Source organism: Solea senegalensis, linkage group LG11, assembly GCF_019176455.1.
Source record: "Solea senegalensis isolate Sse05_10M linkage group LG11, IFAPA_SoseM_1, whole genome shotgun sequence".
Classification (NCBI taxonomy): domain Eukaryota; kingdom Metazoa; phylum Chordata; class Actinopteri; order Pleuronectiformes; family Soleidae; genus Solea; species Solea senegalensis.
In genome coordinates this window covers 873,629-899,269 of record NC_058031.1, presented here as the reverse complement: position 1 = coordinate 899,269, position 25,641 = coordinate 873,629, and the positions used below count along the sequence as shown (strand labels likewise).

The following is a 25,641-nucleotide window of genomic DNA, read 5'->3' as shown; positions in this document are numbered from 1 at the left end:
ATTGGGCTGTTACATGGAGCAGATGGCAAAGATATTAATGAGACAATAGAGGAGAGAATATATATATATGTGTGTGTGTGTGTGTGAGATAGGAAGTGAGACGTCAGAGGAGAGACAAAGGAAAGTGTGGTTCAGATGAAGACTGATCACAGTGACTGGTTTTGAGGGTTCCTGCAGAAAGTGACCTCTGACCTCTGACCTCCTCCAGTGCGAGCTTTTAGTCACCTTGTTTATCTCAGCTTCAGCCTGTTATAACTGTCTCACACACACACACACACACACACACACACTCATCTGCATACTGTTACAATTTAAATGCACAGTATGTAGTTTCTGCCCCCGAGGGATAAAACACAGTCAAAACAATAACAAAAGACCTTGTCTGACGATGCAGGGGAGCAGCGTGGAATCATGGGAATTGTTGTTTTGTTTGGTTTTGCTGTCATTTGCACAAAGTTGAATCTGTTTTATCTTTCATTTATTCTTTTGTACACAAACACTTTACAAATAAGGTCGGATTGAATAAATGGTCGAGAGAAATCTCCCGTGACCCATCTGTGGCTCCCGACCCAGTCTCTGGGAACCACTGCAATAAGGGTTCGTCCCAGAAGTTAGAGTGGAGATGGTAGAGAGGATAATGCCATTAACAGCTGACTTACTTGGAACAAAAATACAGATTTCTGTGGCTTTAATGGGTGAACATCTCATCAATTTTTGACATTTTACTGCAATAAATGTTACATAGAGGTTTCTTTGTTTACATGCGCGGTTCCCTTTAAGACAGATGTCAGTCCAGTACTGTGACAAACTCCACCGCCAAGGTGTTAAAAAAGAACAATAAAGGCGCAACATTCACCGCACACACCCTGAACTCGTTGTCAAATAAAAAGGACTATGATCTGGTATCCGGAGGTTACATACATAGACTTCATGCTTATAGGCTGACATCATGGCTGCCTTCATTCTGTATTCAATACTTTGTCTACGACAACGAAACAGAATGAGCATGTAAACACAGGACTCTGCAACACATGATTATAGGGTTTTTATTATAGGATTACATCAAACTGTAATGCTGCCTTTCAACTATAAATGCTTTGTTACCATTTATCTGACAGCAAGAACCAAATACTGAAATCCAATTAAGTTAAGCTACTTAACTGAAAATGTAGTTTCAAAGGAAAGGTCAGGCTTTTGTTTTTACTCATATATAGTCCGGGCTGTGCACGCAACCAGTGACTGGGAACCAGGTCAGGAAGCAGACGCTCTCACTCAAGACATGGTTGTCAGCAGACACACGAGAAAAACTGATTTTTAATCGCTGAACTAAAAGGGTCAGCCTAATAAAACGCTGTATGATGTAAAATCTGTTTTTTTCTTAATGGACTTTTGTGCGGGAGTGTGCCCAGTTTACAAAAGGCCGTCGAACAGCAAGATAAACACCCTTAGGTTAGTGTAGACTTATTAGGTTAGAGGCTAAAATCAGCATGCAAACCCTATACTACCCCTTTAACTTTATGTGTGTACAAAATAGAGTGATGACACTCAAAATCTGAGACTATGAGCCCAAGTGTTTCTGACACGTTTCGCAATGATGTAAGACAGTGACAGCACTAATAATAGATACATAATAACTGCGACATTATTGCTGTGCAATTATAGTGTCTTGTGTTGGAAAACAACAGGGATATTAATGAATTCCGCTAATGTCTCTGGTGACACCAAACCTCTGAAGTAAACATTACATTTGCTGACTGCATGTGATGATATGTTCTTATGGTTAAAGAACAGCACATACAGTAAGATGACATCACTGTGGTTTCACAGTGATGAATCCATTAGTTGAATAATGTTCCCGAGATAAAGCCTGAGATCATAATCGTAAGTTACAAAAAAAACAACTACTTCTTTGCAGCAGAAACGCACTCTGGCACACTCTCTCCACTCCCACAATTACTTAAGATTTATAGTTAAACTTCACCTCATCAAACATTTATCTGCTCATCATCCTGCAGCAGTAAATCTGACTCTGAGTGGGCGCACAGCCCTGAAACAAAAGGACAGCGGGAGTCTGAGGAGACGTCTCCCTCGCCCTCTGCTGCCTCACACACACACAAACTGAACCTGTGTACGACGCACATACACACACACACCATCATCCACTGAACCTGTGAACGACACACACACACACACACACACACACAGAGAGAAGAGTGTTGGAGGACAGTGACCCGTCCATGATCCCCAACAACCTGATGCTTATCACGAGGGAAACTGACGTTTCCTGCAACAATACTGACATTTAAACTGAAAACTGCTTTGACCAAATAATCAGTAAGCGGTGCAGGTTGAGGGGAGCTCCATGCAAACGATGCTGCCGGCGTTATAATCCTGTTAAGACGTATCAGCTCTACATCGGTATCGGCCGATATTCAACGTTTTCGACTGATGCCATCGAGCAATAACAAGCCTGATTGCTGGAGCAGTTTGTAAAATATGACTATTTTTCCAGACTATTTTGTCTCATTTGACTTTGCTGCACCGCAGCACGGTACTTAAAGGGTCGAGTGTGTTACATTATAGGTGAAATAACATGTTGCGGCTCAATATCCCCATTGGGAACCCCTGCAGCCTTTAAAAAAACTCAAAAGATGTTGCGTTTGTCGTCTAGGTCTGCATTGAATTGATTCTCTCTTGTATGAATTTAATATTTAGTTTATACATTGTTTTTACTGAAAATACTGTATGTAATTGCACTGCAGTGCAGATATTAAATGTAGATTGGAGGGAGACAATAAGTGGTCACTGAATTCCTATCATTAAACTTCTATTTTATCAGATTCCATTTATTTGGATGGGACAGTGCATATTAATGGACATAATTAGTGCTGATTTCCATCTAGTCCTAGATGGAAGGGGAAAAAAGAAAACTGGCTGAATATATGGGCCACAAAATATAAAAATACAGACCACGGAGTGCCCTGATTTACGGAAGCATATTGGTATTTGGTATATGGAGTATTACGTTATAACTAGACAGTTTTAGTAAGTTATTGTTTTCACGTTATAACGAGATAGTTTCTCGTTAATCATTGCAAAAAACGTTAGTTGCAGCTCAAAACAATCAATTTTAGGAAACCACAAATCACTTAAGGTGCAAATTAATTTCAACGTATACATATGCGTGTGTGTATATATATGTACATATACATACATATGTATAGCATTTATTATCTACACTGTCAACAACTCTTTTACTTAATTAACCATCAACTATTTTGACAATCAATGAATTGGTTTGAGTGTTTTTTCAATAATTAAATCAAAGCTTTCAAATTTTTCAGCTTGTGAATACTTTCTGGATTTGACAAAGAAGTCATTAAAAATTCAATCACAGATTCTTACAATTGCTTGATTTGTGTTTTTTTTTCATTGTCTTTTGAAGTTTCTTTCTTTTTCTTTATTGCATAAACGTTCTTTAATTTAAGATGGTCATAAATGCCCTAATTTGTATGCAACATTTTCAATAAAAATTTGAGTGATAAAAAAAAAAATGGAATCACTTTGGATTGTGGACAAAATAAGACAAAATAATTTCCGGGTTTGGGGAACACAGATCGACATTTTTCAAAGTTTTCTGACATTTTACTGACCAAACAAGTACTCGATTAACCGAGAAAATAATCGACAGATTATTATCGATTATGAAAATAATCGTGAGTTGCAGCCCTAGTAGTATTTAACCTATATTTGACTGTAGGAAGTCACATTAAGAACAAGTGAGAGCTCATTAAAACAGTTGACTTGTTATTTATAAAACATTTTTTTTACACGTTTTGCCCCAAGAGAGAGAAATAAAAACAAACAAAATAACAACTTGACTTTTTTTGTCTGCTGTGGAACATAATGTTATTCTAAACGTCAACATTGACCCAGAATTGCACAGTCGATGCATCATTTCATGTCATTCTCCTCTTTAAAACAGCACAACAGCAGCAGGCTGATGAGGGAAAACAGCTCAATCCACTCCCCAAACACATAAACAATGATAAATAACAATAATAATAATAATAATAATAACAAAAAACAAAGTTTACAGTCTCCTGGCACCTTCACTGAGTAGCAGACGGTGTGATTTATATGAATGTGACAGAGGAAGAGACAGAAATGTCCTCCTCCTTCAGCGCGAGATAAAGATCCTCGAGGACAAGGCAGCAGTGTTTACAACGGCCACATGGTCCCATGCTGCCAGCACGTGGCTCACGCTTTTATTAGCGCACCAGCGACGTAAACAGCACGGAGAGAACAAGAGCCACGAGCGAGTCACGACGACCATGTAAAATAAATAATCAAAGAAAAACACAGCAGCACCTGAACGCAACACGAGGATTCTCACACGCACACACACACACACACACACACGAAGCAAAAACAGAGCAAAGGTGGAGGATAAACGCAGAGGAACATACGCGTCTTACCCAGCGTCACACACACACACACACAGTCCACTGTGCCGTCACCGTGTCCCTCTGGGTCCAAACGTCCCCCGTATGTCTCTGTACGTCTCTGTACGTCTCTATGAGTCTCCTGTATGTCTCCGTGTGTCCGTGCGCAGGCTGTCAAGCTCCAGGAATGTACGGCAGACACTTTGGTGTGTGAGTGTGTAGCTTGCACGTATCCTTCCACGCCCCCTCACTCCCTCCCTCCCTCCCCTCCTCCTCTCCTCCTCCTCCTCCTCCTCCTCTTTGCATGCCCAGGCCTCCTCTATTACGTAACAGGATGCCTTCACAGATGTCTGAATATCCGGTTAACCCCATATGCTGCTATTGTTACAGCGGCTGTGCCGTAAACTGCTCGGAAATGACGTAAAATAACAAATCACATTAAAAGGGACAGTTCAGGGTTTTGTTTTGTGTTTCTTTAAGTGTGATTGTAGTCAGTGTAAAGGCCCATTTATTCTCCATCACTACCCTACATAACTCCGTTTTTACACAATACTTCCTCTAGAGGGCAGTACCAAGTCACAGGCATCAACATAGCATCTGAAAGGCCTTAAAAGGGGCTGAGCACGAATCTCAGGGGGCACAAATCCCGATTATTTTTCTTAAGATTATTATTACTACTACTATTATTATATATATATATATTATTATTATTTTTATTTTATTTTAGCCTTCCAGTCATTTTTGAAGGGGTTAACGTGCATAAAAAACTCTGGAAACTTGGCACAGAGGTCAGGTCTGGCTTTTATTGTGCATGATCCGAAATGGACTGAAATGCGTGTGGATTTTGAAGGAATGCAAGTCATCCCATTAACAGGAAATACAACATTTTCAATATTTCCGTATGTCCATTGACAACGTAAATATACAACCACAGCGTATCACCAGTGAGTGAAGCCAAGTGCCTGGCACACTCTGTTTCCTGGGGACAAAGCAGCGAGCTTTGGCAGCATGTTTTACAGTTGTTTCCACTGAAACTGTAGGATGCTTCTTTGTCGATTATTAATCATGTGACTCCATCCATCCTCTAGCCCTTTATCCTCCAGATGACGGTCGCTGTGCCAATCTCAGCTGACATTGGCACGAGGTGGGGTCACATATATAGACAAACCACACTCACACCTATGGTCAATTCAGAGTGTTCAATTTACCTAATCCCGATATTGCATGTTTTGGACTGTGGGAGGAAACCGGAGAACCCAGAGAAAACCCACGCACACACGGGGAGAACATGCAAACTCCACGCAGGAAGACCCTTGTTCCGACTCTTCTTGCTGCAAAGGCAGGAGTGCACCAACTGTGCGGCCCATCACATGACTCCAGCTTGCAAATTTCACAACACGGGAAAAACTGCGTGAACGGCAGACAAGAAAAGGTCAATATTTGCAAACCAAACCACATTCTTCAACTGGATCCGGTCCAGTCTACATCCAGGACATGATCAAAACCTACACCCCAGCCCGCCCACTTCGCTCTGCATCGGCAAACCGGCTCGCTGCCCCCTCACTGAGAAGATCGCAGAGGCACTCGCAGAACTCGAGACTGTTCACTGTCCTCGCTCCCAAATGGTGGAACGAGCTCTCCATCGACATCCGGACAGCGGAAAGCCTCCACATCTTCCGCCGCCGACTAAAAACACATTTCTTCCGACTCTACCTCGACTAAGACGACAACAACGACAAAAAAAACAAAAAAAACAAAAACGTATACATCGCACTTATGACTAGCACTTCATAGTTTGGTTTACTTGAAGCTCTTACTTACTTCTAGCTCTTATTTGTACCCAAATGTTTAAATGCACTTATTGGAAGTCGCTTTGAATAACAGCGTCTGCTAAATGACATGTAATGTAATGTAATATATTAAATGTTAAATGGAAGCAGGAACGTCCAGCTTTTAGTGCTCTTTGTTTACATCACCTTGTCTCTGGCGACACCTACAGCTCATCTCGGTGAACTAAGTCAGAATTTATAACAGCAGCGAATGGAAACACGTGCACTTTCTATTGACATATATTTAGATTACCAATAGACCACATTTTGTTCTTTGATTCTGTTGACAGTGGTGATAAATCTGAACCTAGCAGCTGTGCGTGTAAATCCCAGTTTGCCATGTATTCATGTCTATACCATCCCGACTCTCCAAGTACTGAACCCACACAGTGAATCAGCATTTCACTACATTTTGCAGCTAATCTTGATTCGTGTACTACGAAGTGTACAGCTGAAGATGGGTGTCACTGTCATATCATGACCTACTCCACAGTCATTCACAGCGTCAGCACAGAACAGGCCAAATTATAGCGGGGGGGGAATAACCTCGTAACGACAAACAACATTTAATCCGCAATCTGACGGAAAAAGCAGCTAAATGTTACGGTTACGCATTCTTCGCAGTCTGTCGTCGACCTCCTCCTCCTCCTCCTCCTTCCTGTGACTGGAGGAAAAAAAAATCCATCCACCCTGTCACTCTCTCACACAAATTCACCACTTCATACACACAGTATCGTGTGGAAACACAACGTGAGGCTCTTACTTGTTCGGTGAGCTCCGTAAAAACCATGTCTGTCGGCTCAAAAATCCGCCCCGAGACCGGCACCGATAATCCGATCCGTCATCGCTGCTAGCCTGCGCCTGGCTGTGGCTAGTAGCTACTGGCTACTGCAGGTCCGCCCACCGCAGCTACGCTAGTTCCTACGTAACTTCACCGACAGTCCCGCCGTCTTAAACTTACGCCGTTTACGTATTAAAACTATAAACTACAAACAGCGGAGTTTGAAACTAGCTTCTAGGCTAGTATAGCCTCACACGTTAGCTTTAGCACGAACTAGCCGAAGGTAAGCGTTGTTCTCTGCGAATAATCCCTGCGTTTATTTATTAAACTTTTATGTAAAGTGCGTAACACATTAACTGGTTTAAACGGGTTAACAAAACGCGATCTTTTCTCTCGTAGCGCTGTGGTTAGCCAAACAAAGGATGTAAGGGGTCTCCATGGTAACCTTTGTTACCCCCCAAAATCCAGCGCGTGTCCAGATGACTACGGCTTTGAGCACAGCGCCCCCATCGGGCACCTGTGTTACCACCGCCAAGGAGGTCTTTGTGTGTGTGTGTGTGTGTGTGTGTGTTTGAATTTATGAGCATAAATTGGAAAATGAAAGAGCAGATTCGGATGAAATGTTTTGGAGATACAGGTTGTGACCCAATGAATTAATGGTGTCATTGGTTACAAAACACACACCGCAGGATTTCCATAGAAGGAGCTGTGTATTATTCCCACAGCAATTTACCAAAGGGTGCACCTGTGGCACTGGTCCGTGCCACGCGAGCACTCGGGGTTAGGGTTAAACACTTTTAACAAACAAATCAAATAAGTGAATACATCGCCTAAAAACCATTAGAATTGCTTTGAAAAAGGGTCTGTGTAAAAAAACAAAACAACTTATGAATGTTAAAAACTAGGTCTACAGCCTAAACTGCCTGATATTAATGGCTTAAACTATTGTCACGGTGTGAACATGTAAATTCATTTTAACAGGAGGCTCTGTCTCCCATATCATACTCGTGTGTGTTTTTATGATAAGAATTATTATAATGGATCACAGCTATCTAATCCAAGTTTAAATTCAAATAATTGTCATGATTAAAAATACATACAACACATTTGCAGACGTGTGACCATTACTGGACTTGTGTTGACTTCAATGTTGTTCTATGATCATAGAAAAGAAGCAAGACTGTCTCTGTGAAAGTGAGGATCCTGTTCTGTTCTAAGGCTTTTTGCTTTTGTCTTAAAGCGATCACACACACACACACACACACACACATATGCTTACGAGACGTGGTTCTTCTTGTTCTTCACACCGATCACATGGTTTCCTGGCAGTGGGAACTTATAACGCTTTCACTTCACCTTTTCTTTCTTCAAAGTCATCAAAGGACGTCTTTTTTGTCTTTGATCTCTTCCATCTCTTGTCTGCTCCAAGTAAGACGCCTGATGAGTTTGACACATGTCAAGCAAACTGATGAACAGTGAATGGCGTGAACAGACGACTGCTCCTTGAATTCCTGGAGATATTGAGGCTCAAATTCAAAATGACCTGGGGCCAGTGAACTTCTAGTCTGGTCAGGAGGCGGCCAGGGCCGCTAAAGTGAATCTATAAGTAACAAAAACAGGCAGAAATAAAACAGAATGTAAACGTTTTTTTATCGATAATAAAATGTAGACAATTACAGTTAAAACACTAGACAAGCTTGCGTGTAATAAAACGCTGAATAATAATGTGATAAATGTGACCTAATGTATTACTGCATTACTATTACTGTGAAAACATTGTTGTCAGGCCAGTTTTCATTAGAACTTACAAAGGAAGTGTAGGGTCACAGAACATTAACTGGGCCGCTGCATGGACAAAACAAGACATTTAAAAATTTCATCATTTCCTGGTTTGAGAAACACTGATCAATATTTTTCAACTTTTGATCGACCAAATGATGACAATAATAATCCAAGATGAAAATAATTCAATGCAAGGCTACCAAGGCAGGCTAAATGGAACTCAGCCTTCATTCATTTGTACTTTGAACTTGTCCCGACTTGACCGCAGACCATCTAATCTGTCCATCGATACGCGCAGACTCAATCTAAACAAAAAAAATAAAAAAATACTGCCGTCTAAAGCTCTGCGAGTCACTGATTAAAGCGTTGCTTTAGTAAGACACACCTTAGTGCCCATGAGCATGGACGAATATTAGAGCTACATGTAAAAAAAAACAACAAAACAGCATGAATTCTGACTTTAATCTCAGAATTCCGACTTTAATTCGGATTGTAATTTCAGAATTCAGACTTCAATTCTGACTTTAATCTCAGAAATCATGCTGTCGTATTTTTTATTTTATTTTATTTTTAGGCACGTGTGGCACTAACACCCTTCCCGTACATGAGCAGCACATTTTGACCACAGTGAGTTTAATCCCTTCACAAACATTACAGACGGTCTACGTTTACTGTGTGAAAATGCTTGATGAACATTTTTAAAAAGCAAACCAGTCGTCGTCGTCTTTGGATCAGAACTCGTGTTTTTATTGATGACTTCACCAAAATGCTTGAAAGATTACATCACAATATTATGTATAGAATCGTATAGCACTTTCATTTCTAAGTATTTTACATTGAAAACTTTACAGTCAGATGTTTTTTAATCATTTACTGTATATATATATATATTTATATATATATATAATATTTATATGTTCCCCTGCGTTAGGGAAGTCGACATCCATAGTTGCACAGGAAGGAATGCATCTCAAAAAAAGGTTTTTAAATGCACTTAAAATAATTACATACTTCCTTTGTTTGTGTTTTTACAATAAAAAGGCATGGAATAAACAACCAAGGATCCGGGATGCCGATGTTTTCCGAGTGTCTGTTTGTAGATGAGCTTTGGTTTCGCTGCGGGATGAATCAATAACTATTTTATCAATGTTGGAAACGATCACAACTTCAACACCAGTCTGATTACGGTCAGTACTTTTAAACAGAAAGACAAAGCTGTGTCTCATGGTGCACTTCAGACAGTCATATTTCAAGGTCCAGTGTGTAACATTTAAACGGTTTATGAGCAGAAATGGAACAAACTACCCACACGTACGATTGTATGAGTGTATAATTGCTCTAAAACAACAACAAAATATTAGGTTTTAATCGCCTTCTGTGATGGACTCAAGGCAAGGGACTTGCTTTGAGGAGGCCACCATCTTGTTTTTGCATTTTGAAGCAAAAACATCATCACATACGAACATAAAAAGAAAGATAATTGTAGTTAATGCATCACCACTAGATGTCACTGTAGACTTGTTTCCACCAAGTGGTTCAGCTCAGCTCAGCTCAGCTCGCCACATTGAGCTCGGGAACAGTTCACTCTGATCTGACACACGTTTCCATGGCAAGGCGTGTGGGCCAGATACGCAAGTTACGTAGCCTCTTACGTAATAAACATGCTACGTCAGTTACGTAAATAGAGCAACGTAAAGATGAACACGACACTGTAAACAAAGAGCAACGATGGAGGACAGTCCATTCCGTGCTGTTGTTTGAAGGAAAAAAACAACAAAATTCGTTCCTCCTGTCGCACATTACAGATGATTGTCTCCATCCGCCAATCAACACACTGCAATGAGGCAGGCTCCGCCCAGTAGGCGCTGGACCACTGTGTTTGGTAGCACGAGAACTGGCAATGTCAACTGTCAATGTTTGAAGATGGAAATGCAAAACAACCGCGTGACGAATCGCTGGATGGAAACAGGATTTACACACTGGACCTTTAACGTTCACACCCCTGAGTCAGAATTCTAACTTTTAAAGTTCATCTCAGAATTCGGACTTTTTTTCTCAGAATTCCGACTCGAATCTAATTGTCCTACTTTTCTTTCTCCCCGCGTTTCAGAGCAGTTATCACCGAGCATCAGCTCATCGCTGGTCCTCATCACTTCTGAGCTGCTCAACTCTCCCGTTAAGTCGACACAACACTGACGTTCAAACCAAAAGCCCGAAGAAGAAAAACCGTTATCATAGAACCACTTAATGCCCTATTTATTCATCCGTTCATACATTCATTCATTCATTAGTGGGGAGGGTTTTAAGTGAAATCCTTGGAGGCTTTAGTGGGTGAGTGAAAACATGACAACCTGTAACACTGTAAAGCAGCAGGTACCCTGGGAAAATCCAAACTAACGAGAGCAAAAATAAATAAATAAAATCTCATCAACGGGCAAGAAGAATGATAAGAGACGCCAGGACGTCCGACGCCAGGCTGCGTCACATCTCTGCAGCTGTAACCATGGTAATAAGCCCCGCAATCAAAGAATATCACACAAATAATCCCAAACAAAACAAACGCAGGTACATGAGAGGAGGGGCGGTCAGATATTAATACAACATCTTTATGATTAAACTTCTAACCAGGCACACATGGCCGAGAATTCAAATTTCAGTGGTGTAGTTCATTTGCATTCAGCTTGTAGATGAATACTTTCTGTTAAGTATTAAAAAAATAACAACAATAATAATAATAATAATAATAATAATAATAATAATGATGATGATGATGATGATGATCAAGGTCCGGCCGGGTTTCTGCGACAATATCAATAAATTATGTGTTTAGAGTTTTTTTCCAGTCATGTTGTGACAGTGAGAGAGAGAGAGAGAGAGAGAGCGAGACGGTCACAGTGCTGTTCGTCCCAGAGAGAAAAGAAAACAGGAAGTACGGAGGAGGACAGACTTTTCCGTCGCACAAGAAAAAGTCCCAACACTTTAATGCCAAGTCATGATCAGAGACAGAAAAGCAAAAAGTCTGTCGTCGTCCTCCTGACGTCTGTGATCGTCTCCAGTCAGACGGAGATAGAAACAGAGGAAGGAGGAGAGTGTCTCTCACATGTCCTCTTCCTCCTCCTCCTCATGTTTCTACACTCACTTGCTCGCTCGCTCACTCTAGGACGTGGGCGAGGGGACAGACGTCCCTTCAGGAGCGGCGATGTGGAAGACGGAGCCGATGCGCATGAAGAAGCGCCGGAGGACGGCCCGCAGCTCGGGGATCAGGTCAAACTGCATCATCTCACATAGATGAGGGTAATAACAGGACGCGTGAGGCTTGAACTGGAGACAAGAGAGAACGTTCACACATGTGAGAGCAGTCAGTATGGAAATGTGTAAAATGACATGTGACTGTCACATGACTCACTTTGCTCCCCTGTCGTGTTGGCAGGAAAAGATCGTGAAAACAGGTGAAAGAGTTCACGGATATCGAGCAAACGATGACAGAACCTGACAGAACCTGACAGACGGACCACATCTCACCCTCATACTGCCCCCTGGTGCTTTTCACCAGTATGGACATTATTCCGGACCAGACCTGCGGCACTATGACCTCTTCAACTTTCCCTCATTCAACTCCAAACGAGAACGTTTACACGTCGCAATGAAAGTGGTCAGTTAAGGGGAAACTTAAGGGGAACGTAGCTTACAAAGATGGTCACGTGGATATAAGTCTGTATTTGATGATTGTTGTACGTCATTTCCCTTAAGTTTCCCCTTATCTGCCAACGGGGAAGTTGTGACGTCATCATGTCAGCTTCAGCGCCGTCACAGACTCTCAACCTTATCGTCTTGAGAAACAGTAGGTGGCGTCGTAATATGGGAGACATTCACCTAAACATCAGCTTAACTTCTTTCTTGGACAGAATTCAAGCACTTTCAATGAACCATGTCTATTTAGGTTTTTTTAATGACAACTTTCAAGGGCCTTGAAAGTTTGTGAATTTGAAAAAAACAACAACTTTTCAAGGACCTGTGAGAACCCTGTCTTGCCACCATGTTAATTGTTTTCATGAATACACATCTATGCTGCCAGTGACGGACACAGAGTATCTATGTATGTAAACAGTGCTGCTTCCTGCCAAAATGGCGTCGCTTTGGCAGGAAATTCACAAACTACGGCACATAATTAAAGACGACACTGAAGTGACACATCTGACAGAAAACATAAAGGCAAGTTCTCTCATTTAATGACCAATATGTTTTAGTTTTAACTGACGCTGTGGTTTGTGAGGTATTGTGGTGTTGACGCTGCATTCTGGGTAAATTTGTGACGGGAAACCTCAACAGTTTTGGTCAAATCTAAACTGCCCTGGAAAGAAAGAAACCCTGAGTCATGGGGCAGCAGTGACTCATCCATGAAAATCATGCTCTTACACACACACACACAGAGAGAGAGAGAGAGAGAGAGAGAGAGAGAGAGGTGTCAAAGTTTGACTGTGTGTGTGTGTGTGTGTGTGTGTTCTTGCCTTGTCATCCGGCAGTCGTAGTGTCCTGGTGAGCAGCAGCATGAGCAGACTGTTCCAGGCTTCTCTGTGACTCTCTGAGGTCAGACTGATGAAGTAGGCCAGGGCTTCACTACACACTCTGTCACAAAACACCACATGGTACACAAACATGAGGAACAACACAATTCACTGATGAATCTGTACACACACACACACACTCTCTCTCTCTCTCTCACACACACACACACAGTCATAAAACACCATCAGTGGTGTGTTGTTCCTCATGTTTGTGTACCGTACACAAACATGAGGAACAACACAATTCACTGATGAATCTGTATAAACACACACACACGTGCACACACACACACACACACAGAGAGAACAAACAGCCAGAGCTGCACGTTTGTTTGGGTTTTTTTTGTTTTTTTTGCGACAGACACAGTTGGTGCTTATCTCTGGTTCATTTTTAACCAGGTAATAAACGAGCTGGCAACATTGTGAGGAAGTGGAGACGAGCAACAGTGATAAGTCAAACAATCAGCTCTGTTCTGTCGCTTTGTTGTTGTTGTTTTTTACGATGCGATAAACAAAGACGTGCTTATTACATTTGTAAAGACAAAAAAAAGGAATACAGCGACACAGGGCAAATCTGGAAACATTTGAGACATTATACCGTAAATACTGTGAGGCCACCTTAATCCTGCTGCCATAAACACTCACCAGTGTCCCAAATGTGTATTAAAGGTATAGCTGAAGTGTTTTTTTTTTTAAGTGTGCTTGTAGGAGATACTGACTCATACTTAAGACTGCACCAAGAGCCAGCTTGTACTCAGTTATAAGTGGGCACTGAACTTTGTGTCTGTCGCTCACTCCTCCTGCACCAAAGCCCATTGATTAAATCTGCACTTTTACATGATCCACTTGCTGCCTCTATTACCAAGTTAAAATGTTTAATATAATTTTTCTACCATTTTCAGAAAAGTGATTTTCTCTATGACGTTTGCTCTGGGAGAGTGAGCGGCAACACCAGTCAGAACGGGCTGCTGAATGGTGAGATAACGTAGACTTAAGTGTGTATTTATTTAGTTATTTTGTTCAAAGGTAAAGTTTACAGCCTTTTCATGGTCGACTTTAACCGATCACAGAGCAGTTCAGAGGTGCCTTGTTGGAAAGACTGCTAACCCAGCACCAGCAACAACTGCCTATGCTGCAAAGCAACCGTAAAAAAAGTGCCATAAAATGCCATAAAGTCGGAGAACAAAAAAAATAGGTAGAGAATTTTTAACAATAGAAAGGTCGTCTCTGGTCATCTGATTAGACAAGATAAAGACGTTCAATTACAAGCTTACATGTCTTGCGATCTCGTCTGAAATCAGTTTGTTTTTTCCAGTGAAAGTGAGTGTTTGTGTCCAACAAACTGAACCCCGCCTTTAATCTAAACTAATAACAACCATTACCTCCTGATTGAAAGGAACTATATGACCCAGCTGTCCTAGGAAAGCTGCTGCTTCACCCAAACCTGATGGTGTTGTATGCGTCGTACTCACAGGAGCAGGCGTGTCTGGATGTCAGGCCACGAGTCGTGCAGCTGAGAGTCAGAGTACATCCTGAACAGAATCCTCAGGCTGCAGGCAAGACTGCTGGTTTCCTGCTTCAACAAGTTGGGCTTGGATTTCCCTTTAAACCCTGAAGGCACAGAGAGGGACGATTCATGTGATTTCCCTTCTGTCTCTCCACTGTGTCCGTGACATTAAACCATAAAAAGCCTTTAAGCATTTGGTTTAAAACCACAAAAACCTTTTCCCTTATCAGTTACTTTCAGCAATTTGTTAAAGCCGAGTTCTCTCAACACGACACAAAGAGAACAGGCTGAATTACCTGCTCTCCAGAGTGCCGTCCTTTGTTCGTTGTTGGAGTTGAAGTCCTTGGCGAAGGTGTGTGACTCCAGCAGACAGTCGAGCAGCTTGAAGAGGTGCGCTGAGGTCATGTGTCTGTACATCCCCTGTTCTGGGACCAGCTCACTCCCCGCAGCCTGCGACTCCTCCAGAGCATCTCGCTGTCGGAGGGAAGGGGTTAGACATTAAAGTTCAGCTGATGTGTGGTTTGATTTAAGAAGGCTCACCCCATAATGTGTTAAGAATGTGTTTCTGTGGCCTCATCTCACTGTTCAACAGCTTTTTCTGATTGGAAACTCAAGTTTGGATGTCGCTTACTCTCCTGCTCCAACAGGACACAGGAGCTGCTGGTCAGACTGAGGTGAATCTGAATTAAGACTTCAACCTTTAAACGCACAGAGAAGCAGACGGACTGACGGAGGCAGCAGTGGATCAACAACTCCTGTGTGCTGTGATGGAAAATGAGCCAGAGAGTGTGTGTCTGCATGAAGTAAAGGCAGACACACTATCCTGTGTCCTTAGACCTTTTTGACCATACCTGAGCGGCAGCCATGTTCTCAGCGTCCTCCTTCTTGCTGGTCGCCGGGTAGAAGACGATATTGTCTATGGTCTGGATGAGTTCGAGCTGCACCACACATTTAATCAGCAGCCCTGCAAACAGCCTTTGGTCCGAAACTCCTGCAGCACAAAATGAAACAGCAAAATCCAAGTTGAAAGCTCTGATGCTCAGATTTCATGACATTTCACGCCGAGTCCGATTTGAATTCTCGTGCGTGTTGTGAACTCACGAGCATTGGATTTGCCCTTCCACGTGTCGTCGCTGGACATCTGGCTGTGTCCCCGCTCTGACAGAGCTCGGTCGTAGCTGCTTTGGGACTGAGTGTCGAAATCGGCGTCCTGATGACGAGCAGAAAAACATCAGACACAAGAACAAGTCGAACATCCTCTCGACTGAGCCGACGGCTGTTTGTTCTGTGAATTTATTTATTTGTTTGCTTACAAAATGTTTCCCATCAGCCGTTTCCTCATCCTGTCCAGCCGGTCGCCAAGTCAACAACCTGAGGGGAGAAACACACACAGAAACAACAGCAGAATTAGAGGTCATTTAAAGGGGACACATTATACAACAACAAATATGTTTAATTAGGACGTGTCAGAATGGTCAGTTACGAGCTCTGTGTGATCTTTTCTTAACAATGTGTGTGTTTGTACGTCGCTGACTAAATACGGCGACCGCTGGCCGCAGTCTGATGTGAAGTGGTGCGAACACACGAACACACGTTTGCTGACTTTATCCGGCACATTAGCTTCATATATAAAATCCTCTGTAAAACACTGTGCTCCACTGTGCAGCCACCAACAGCACACTTGTCCCTCCGCGTTGACATAATACCGCTCTTCCTCCCTCGCCTGCACTCTCGCAGGGACAAGGTGGAGCTAAGGTGGAGCTCTCGAGGGAAACTTACCGGTGGGCGGTAACATTCGCGGTGAAATGTGCATGCTGCCGTCATAAGTGCAGGGAATTCAACATCGAGCGTTTTATCGCCTATACTTACACTAAGGGGGACCACGAAAACATGACTGAGTATTCTTTTTCCACACTTTGGCGACTGGTAGGGCCCCCAGAGTCCCAAATATAAGTATTAAAATGGTTAAAAAGTTGATTTTGCATAATATGTCCCCTTTAAGTCCTCGTCACAGCGTTGTTGAAAAGAAGTAAAGTAAAGGTGGCAGCAGCAGTTCCTAAATTGTCATGTTGGGGCGACGGTAGCTCAGCGGTAGAGCGGCTCGTCTTTGAACTCAAAGGTTGTTCCCTTGTATCCTTGGGTCCTCCTGACTATTTACCATTAAATGTGCTGACGTTTACTCATAAAAAACTGATCCATCCTTCCAGGAGAATGAGGAGGACTTACGCGTGAGGGCTGGTGTTCTGGAAGATCTCCAGCATACAGGAGCAGGTGATGTTCCACACCTCAGGGCTGAACTTCTCCCCGTTCAGAATCACCAGGTTCTCCAGGCAGTTGGTTCCTGACCGAGCCAGCTGCTCGTTGTCTGTATGAGAGAAGGTTAAAGACTTAGACACAGCTGCTATATATAAACAAACAATTGTTGGTCATGAACAATTGATGCCATTTCAGACAAATTGAAAATGTATGAGTAAACTAACCACCAGTGTTTCAGAATTCTGTATAATGGGTTTTTGTAATCCTGGTTTACTATAAATAAATGTTATCTTAGCTTTATGAGTGACTGGTTCGCACTCCCTGGTTGACATCAAGTTCAAGGACTTTTCAAGGACTTTCCATCACCAGTTCCCTCAAATTTAAGGACTGAATGTGCTGACACAGCTTACGATGGGAGGACAACTTTTAAGAGCTTGTCTTCGTCCATTACAGCGTCCACTTTTGTTGATTTGCAGCAAACTCTGCAACTGGACAAGTGATTGTTCTTGGGATTTTAGTCAATGGTGAGACAGAGATGCATCACGTCGTCATTTACTCTCTCCTGCTTAACTTCACTCGCTCATAGCTCTGCACGGAATGTCACGTCAGCGGCGGCGAGAGAGACAGTGAACAGTGTCCCCAACACCGCTCGTGTTTATGACTCCACGTTTGCTCGGTCTACGTACATCAAGCAGTGCAGGGCATGAAACAGTAGGAGGAAAATTCAAGCACTTTCAATGACTCAAACCCTGTGTGCTTCACTCAGAGACGTGACTTTGAAACTCCCACCTTGCCTGACGCACCACTGCAGCTGTGTGAAAATGTCAACCAGCAGGATTTCACTGAGCGGCTCGTAAAACTGCGTGAACACGTCACAGATGGCGTACAGCGCGTGGTTACACGTCGTCGTCATCCACTCTGTTTTCTGGAAGCAAACGAGAAACGAGGTTAAGCTCTATTATTTCCTCTTTTCTACTCTATGTGTGTGTGTGTGTGTGTGAAATCTGATATCTCTTCACATCACAGAGGAGAGACGGTGAACTCTGACCTCTGTCTGCTGCTCCGGGAGCTTCATGTTGTCAAAGATGCGGAAGACGATTCTGAAGAGGTCGTGCCACCAGTGCTTCTCGAAGGTGAGGCCGTAGCTCTTCATGATCTCGAACATGACTGTGAGACCTCTGAACAACAACAACAACAACAACAACAGACGAGTTCACAGTGTCACACATGCAACATTCTGCCTCAAAGAGTGACAAAGAGTGACAAAGAGTGACGTGCACTTTCACCTCTGTACGTTGTTATCAGGTTTGCTGGTCCTGTGTTTGACTGTCTATGAATGTGCTGCATTCAAATGCTACGTGTCCCACTCACTACAGTTAAAAGTGAACTAAAAGCTTTCTGAAAGCTCACATTTCTATGACTATAGGCTCAATAAACAGTGAGATGAGCTGCGATCGACTCTCGATGAGACTGTTGTGACCCCGGGTCGTACGTTTTGGGTTTGTTTGGCATTATTATTTGAGTGTCTTTCTGTGGTCAATTAAAGAAGATTGGCTCACCGTGAGTGGTTGAGGGCCTGGACTATACAAAATCCTCCTCAGGACTTCCTGCTCACTCTTTCCAAATGACTCCTCTGTCAGTTTAATCAAAACTGATTTTGATAAAAGTCACAGAAGTTAAAACTAAAACTGTTGCACTCTGTCAAACGGACTTCTGACTATGTCTTGGATTCCTTTGGCAAGAGGAGGTCCAAGTCACACTGGGTCAGGGACGTAACGGGGACAAAAGCACCTGATCGGTGGTTTTCCTACCTGGTCCGGACGTCCAGTTTGCAGCGGTTGATGATACAAGACAGCTCAAACAGGATAGGAAACCAGCCACGAACCCACACCCGGTCACCGGGGGCGACGTTCATGTCGTCACTGGTGTATTCCCTCAGAGCCTGGACAACAACAAGACTCATTTAGAGCAAAAAGTTTAAAGACCATTTCGATTTTTTGTTGTTCTTCTCACCTGTGGTCGCTCTGAGACGTATCGAGCACAGTGCCGTATGAGTCTGATGGCCTCCATGCTGGTGTCGGGAAAAGCCGCGTTACACACAAACTCTGACAAACACTTCACGGCATCTTGGAAGGAATCTATAGCGGCTGCAAAGTGCTCACGGAATGTATTTGCTGAGTGGAGAGAGAGAGAGTCACGGAAATTAAGTTAGAAAACAAGAATAAATAAGCTGCTGATGGACTGAGGATCTAATCTTTACTGGTCTTTTCTGGGCATCCGAGCCAAAATGGCTGCCACGAGGAGGAGAAAAGACACTGGCCGTTTCTCAATACTCAAGTAAGCAAGTATGTACTTACTTACTTGGGAAGTATATACTTGCCAAGTACGGGAGTACACAAGTATGTGGTTGTTTCTCAATACTCAAGTATGCAAGTATGTATGTATGTATGTATGTATGTATGTATGTATTGTTCTGCTGTTTGAATGGTGGCTGGCGCCAAGTGCTGCAGCCTCATTAGCACCACCTACGGTGTTGATAAATGAACATATGAAATACTTTTAATAAATGCATATATATTGTTATTATTTTTACATTTTAAATATTTAACTTCATTTATTAATTGATTTCTATTAAAACATACAATACAAATAATACAATGTGGAAAATAGATATATTACAGCATTGTAGAATAGTATATATATCTATATATATATACACACACACTACTCTACATATCTAATATTTACATATTATATTTAAATACAGATACAATGACCGTGCGACTTTAATATAAATCTAACATTCAAAGTTAAAATAAATAAAATAAAATAATAATATACAAACTTTCAAACTGTCAGGTCAAAACGTCAACAACAAATCTATGGATCAAGCATCTAATGACCGCGACGTCTGAGCCAGCGAATCATTTCATCAGGACAGGCCGAGGTCACACTGCTCTGTGCCGGGCACAGTGAGCGCCGAGCGTTCGCAGAGGCGGAGCTGATCACCCAAACTATAAATACGTCATATCTTCATACACAAACCACATGTTTGAATTCTAAATGACTCATTTCTCGCCTCAAATGATGTTAAAACTTTGTTCCGGGACACAGAAACATATTTATTTCAGATTTATATTTCTATTATCTGCTGCTATGCTCCGCCGAAATGTATTCTGGGATACATGGCCATCCCATTAAGCCAATACACTTAAGTCACCTCCGATGCATACTCGGTAAAAATGGGCGGACCGAGAACACTTCCGGGTTTGAGAACCGTCCTCGCTGTTCGCTTATTTGAGAATTGTAACAGCACTTGGACTGAGGCTGATGACGTTTTCACAAGTACGGGAGTACGCAAGTACGCACAAGTATGGATATTGAGAAACGGCCACTCACTGACGATGTGTCCAGTGGTCTGGAAGGCCAGCTCCACTATGGTCTCGTCATGGTCAGCGGCCGCCTGGTGAAACACGGAGAAGATGTTCTTCCAGCCTGAGCGGATGTTGGAGGCCTGGGAGTTGACCATCTGAGCCACACACCTGATCACCATGTCTCTGATGGTGGGGGACCTGTCCACACGTCAATGAGTCACTTTCATCACTTTTAAAGGGACAGTTTCAGGGTTTGGTGGAAGTGTGATTGTATGACGTAATGACATAGTCAGCTAGGGCTGCAACCTATGATTACTTTCACCATCTGTTGATTATTTTATCTGTTAATCAATAAGTTGTTGGGTCCATTAAATGTCAGGAAACGTTTAAAAATATTGACGGTGTCTCACAAACCTCAAAATTATGTTTTCAAATGTCTCGTTTTGTCCACAAACAAAAAACCAGAGAGCTTGTTTTAGAACTAACAGATGAATCAATTTCCAAAATAGTAGATTATTAATGGATTAATCAATGAATCATCGCAGCCCTAAAGTCATCACCCCCCCCCCACTAAATATATAGCTGCCTGAAGCTACATCACATCACTAACCACATTAGTAGAGCTGCAACTAACCATTATTTTTAGAATCGAGTAATCTGTCGATTAATCCAGTATTCTTTTGTCCATAAAATGTAGGAAAATGATGGAAAATGCTGATCAGTGTTTATCAAACCTAGAAATCACATTCTGAGATTAGAAAATGTTCACATTCTGAGATTAGACAATATTCACATTCTGAGATTAGAAAATATTCACATTCCGAGATTAGAAAATATTCACATTCCAAGATTAAAAAACGTTCACATTCCGAGATTAGAAAATATTCACTTTCTGAGATTAGAAAATATTCACATTCTTAGAAAATATTCACATTCGAGATTAAAAACGTTCACATTCCGAGATTAGAAAATATTCACTTTCCGAGACTAGAAAATATTCACATTCTGAGATTAGAAAACGTTCACATTCTGAGATTAGAAAATATTCACATTCTGATATTAGAAAATATTCACATTCCGAGATTATTAAACGTTGGCATTCACAGAGATTAGAAAATGTTCACATTCCAACGTTAGAAAATATTCGCATTCTGAGATTAGAAAATATTAACATTCCGAGATTAGAAAATATTCACATTCTGAGATTAGAAAACGTGGGCATTCAGAGATTTGAAAATGTCAACATTCAGAGATTTGAAAATGTTCGCATTCCGAGATTAGAAAATATTCACATTTTGAGATTAGAAAATATTCACACTGTGAGATTAGAAAAGGTTCACATTCATACATCAGTGTTTACCAAACCTGGAAATTGTGATGTTCTCAAATGTCTTTTCAGTTTAAATGATTTTTTGATGAAAGAAACGAAAGAAAATGAAACCAGAAAATATTCACATTTAAGAAGCTTAATTGTAGAAAAAAAAAAACAATGAAAAAACCGAATCATCGATCAAAATAGTTGACAATTAATTTAGTCATCGATTAATCGAATAATCGTTAGGCTGAAAACTAACATTTGTAAAGCACTTTCTCTCCTGCATCAAAGTCCATTGAGACAATCATCAATTTCACATAACAGCACTCGGTGGAATAGTTGATCCACTGCTGCCTCCATCAGGAAGTTCTACTGTGTCATCTCATGACTTCAGTGTTTGAAATCACTTGCCCTAATGTGAGGCAGCAGGCGACCAGGAAGTCCTGTGTCCACGCTCGTTAAAATGCTGATTTTCTCTATGGAGTTTGGTGCGGAGAAAAAGAAGCTATAAGATATTTGACTTCAACTTCTGTCCCCAGAGCAGCCATTAAAAAGTGAAGTGAACCATCTACCTGTTCTTCTTCATGATGTGCTCAAACGGCCTGAGGAAATCCTTCTGGAAGCGGAAGTTTGCCAACTCTCCTTTCTCCAAGAACTTCATGGAGAGCTGCCTCAGCGAGTCCACGGCAAAAATGGCGACATCTTCATTGGGGTTACAGCCCACCTGTAGTAAGGCAGGTCGTGGACAGTGGGTTTACCTGGCTTTTATTTTACAGAGAACGGCAGCGTCTGCGACCGATAAATGCAACCTGCCGGCACCAGAACATCCATATGAACGTGTTCCACCTGTGCAACACTAAGTCATGTCATCATCATTGTATCTCAAGCACCTGTAGTACACTGACAGTCCTCATGGGGGCACTGCAGGACACCAGTATGTGTACAGAGCAGCAGGGAGAAGACCTGAATAACAGCTTCAGTATCAGGTGGGATTTTCTGGTGCTAAATCAACACAAAAAGTGTGTTTTAACAGTTTTAACAGTGCCTCAACCAGTGCTTATTTGACATAAAACACAAATGGTGACACATGTTTGCTGTGTGAACCTTTAACTAATCTTGTATAATCTCATGCAGCAAATTAACAAATAAATAAAACCTGACCTGTAAAGTACTTTTATATCTTCTGTACAAAATACAAGGTATGTGTTATGGCCCGATTGTATTATTAACGTGTTATATAGATATATAGATAGATATACATATATCTTTATTTTGCGTTTTTATTATTTATGTTCGTACGTCAGCAAGGAAATAACTCATAATTGATGCCAAAATCAAGTCAACCACTAATTTTACCCTACACAATAAAATGTGAGCAGTCCTTTTTGAATATGGCCGTGTCTGCCTCATGTCCTCCTTTGTGTTAGGTCAGTTTACACCAGGTAACCCAGACAGACAGTACAGAAACCCCAGTGCTAAACCATCTCACACGATGCAGCTCATGGAAACAGCTCAAACACCAAATCACGTGTTGTGATGATTTGATCCGATAAACGGTGAACGTGTAGGGAACCTCGGTGCTCAGGTGTCACCGGTGTTTAGCGCACTCACCTTGTTGAAGTGGTCTCCGATGACCTGCCAGATACGCGACCACTGCAGCCTGATGCGGTTCATGTTGTAGTAGGAGATCTCCACGATCTTCTGCAGGCTGAACATCCGGGGCTGGTGTGCCGAGGCCAGCTCGTCCATGGACACGGCGCACAACCACCGCACAAAGTCCACTGCCATGAAACAGTGAAGCAGCAACACAGTGAAGGACTTCACATACTTTTTAACAAAGGTGTAAAAAGGAGTAAAGACGGTTACACACTCACCAATTGCATTTCCATCTAATCTGGTGGAGCCAGTGAAGATCCTGCAAATATTAAACAACATCTTTAGTATTTGTAAGCCAAAGAAAAGTCTGTAGATAATAAGACATAGTACATATATAGAGTGTGATAACAACAACAATAATAATAATGATTATTATTGTTATTGCTATTGTGTGTATGAGGATTCTCACCTGTCCACAGCTACAACCACACTCTGAGAACTGGTCTCGCCCACTGACTCCTGGATATGAGCCATCTGTCTCTTGTCCTGACTTCCCACGAGGTTACCTGCAACATCACAGACATTCAAAACTAAAGCTGATGGATACACACAGGCAGGGACGTCACGATTCTAGATTTTCTTACGTACGATTATTGTCAGAGAATTAATCACGATATTGGGATTATCACCATTATTATGCATTCATTGATTTCACAACACTATGAATGTGTAAAATCACATGAACACTGCTTATAGGTCTTAAAGTTTCATTTATTCATATCGTTTGATGCCAACACAACAAAATAATGTAGCAAATACACTTAACTATTATATAGGAACAATTATTAATGCCCCAAGGGAAATGTTTAAATGACTTAAGTCATCAATTGTCATCTATACCAAATGTTGAAATTTATTTGAATGGTTTTAATAATGTACAAATCTATTTGTATGTGACGGGATATAAAACGTATCTATTATTGTGGCTTGTTTATTTCATGTTTAATTTACAATGACACAAATCAATTTGTAATAAATGAAACGGACGTCACATGACGTCCAGAGTAACGGTAACGTTAAGTGAATGCCGCTTAACTCGCCACGTTACGCTGACAGCCGAACACGTGTCGTACACGGTTAATTGCAAATGACACGCTAACATTTAATTTCTTCGTTTTCCAAGCTGAAACACTCCCACACGACTGATATGATGTTCTTTGTTGGAGGGAATAACTTCCTGTGTCACACTTTAACATCGGGAACGGCTCTATTCTGCAACTCGCATGAAAAAAAAACAAAGCAACACAAGCGGTAACACGCGGTTGTTGTGTAACTTTGTTTGAGTTGCGCTGAACTAGCTGTAAGAGCTTCCAGCATAATCTTTTCTGACGGTATAGAGGAAACGTTAGGATTAATATACCGCGATTAATTGTGAAATCAAGTAATCGTGACATCACTACACACAGGACACTGCACTGACTTCTAATTCATTCAGACTTCAGATCAATAACCTTAATCATTAACAGTTCAAACTAACAGCTTAACTATAACCAAAAGACCTCAAATCTTAGCCCTAAACTTCACCAGTGGCTCATTAGGACCAGGTTTTTGGTCTCCATGAGAGGAGTTCTGGTCCTGACAAGGTCAGAGTGCCAAAGAGTGGATTTATTGGAAACAATGATGTTGCTTTTCCACAAAAAAAAATATCATTTCTCTGTTAAAATTAAACTTGCTATATAATCTGCTCAATAATCTGTTCCTGGCCAAACTTGTCAAAGCCTTCATTTAATATGAATATATTCATTAGTTGCAGCCCTAATTATTCTCATAAGCAATGACCGGAGTAGTTGTTTGGTTCACAGGTCAACAAATGTTGCCCAAATTAGACACGAGTGACGATGTTCTCTCGTGTCTAATTCTGTACACACACCAAAATGATTCAGTTTGAATGATTGATGATGATGATGACGACGTCTAATTAGTGGAAAAAACAGAGAACTTGTTTTTAATTATTTAACACTCATAACTTAATTTAGTTATAAATGAATCATTGCAGCTCTAGCAGATATGGATCACTTTATTCTGAGGCAACATTATTTTTCAGTGACAGTGTGTTTTTAAGGTTTGAAGTGACTGTTAATGCAGTTTTATGTCACCTGACATCTGACACTAATGAATATCATTTTCTGGT

At 41.6% G+C, this 25,641-nt stretch overlaps 2 protein-coding genes across 6 annotated transcripts in view; both read right to left on the bottom strand.

Moving 5' to 3' along the window:
- Window positions 1-7,563, bottom strand: part of bcl2l1 (BCL2 like 1) — a 33,808-nt gene extending 26,245 nt beyond the window's left edge. The window contains exon 1 of one of the 4 annotated variants that reach the window (XM_044037581.1): window positions 7,038-7,563. The gene's annotated coding sequence lies outside the window, so the exon portion shown is untranslated. Of the gene's footprint in view, window positions 1-4,478; window positions 4,684-7,037 lie in introns of those variants that run through there. The other 3 variants (XM_044037584.1, XM_044037583.1, XM_044037582.1) reach the window with 3 other exon arrangements.
- Window positions 7,564-9,557: 1,994 nt separating this feature from the next.
- The window catches only part of arfgef2 (ADP-ribosylation factor guanine nucleotide-exchange factor 2 (brefeldin A-inhibited)), a 41,776-nt gene continuing 25,692 nt past the window's right edge, over window positions 9,558-25,641 (bottom strand). For both annotated transcript variants that reach the window (XM_044037715.1, XM_044037717.1), the window contains exons 23-39: window positions 23,920-24,016; window positions 23,729-23,769; window positions 23,466-23,635; window positions 22,427-22,578; window positions 20,565-20,737; window positions 19,179-19,339; window positions 18,977-19,107; window positions 18,214-18,343; window positions 17,955-18,090; window positions 17,136-17,274; window positions 16,223-16,280; window positions 16,011-16,119; window positions 15,761-15,900; window positions 15,206-15,383; window positions 14,875-15,013; window positions 13,346-13,463; window positions 9,558-12,158 (exon numbers count right to left, since the gene is read on the bottom strand). In XM_044037715.1, coding sequence (XP_043893650.1) covers window positions 11,994-12,158; window positions 13,346-13,463; window positions 14,875-15,013; window positions 15,206-15,383; window positions 15,761-15,900; window positions 16,011-16,119; window positions 16,223-16,280; window positions 17,136-17,274; window positions 17,955-18,090; window positions 18,214-18,343; window positions 18,977-19,107; window positions 19,179-19,339; window positions 20,565-20,737; window positions 22,427-22,578; window positions 23,466-23,635; window positions 23,729-23,769; window positions 23,920-24,016 — 2,237 coding nt within the window. In that variant the 3' untranslated portion in view covers window positions 9,558-11,993. The remainder of the gene's footprint in view (window positions 12,159-13,345; window positions 13,464-14,874; window positions 15,014-15,205; window positions 15,384-15,760; window positions 15,901-16,010; window positions 16,120-16,222; window positions 16,281-17,135; window positions 17,275-17,954; window positions 18,091-18,213; window positions 18,344-18,976; window positions 19,108-19,178; window positions 19,340-20,564; window positions 20,738-22,426; window positions 22,579-23,465; window positions 23,636-23,728; window positions 23,770-23,919; window positions 24,017-25,641) is intronic.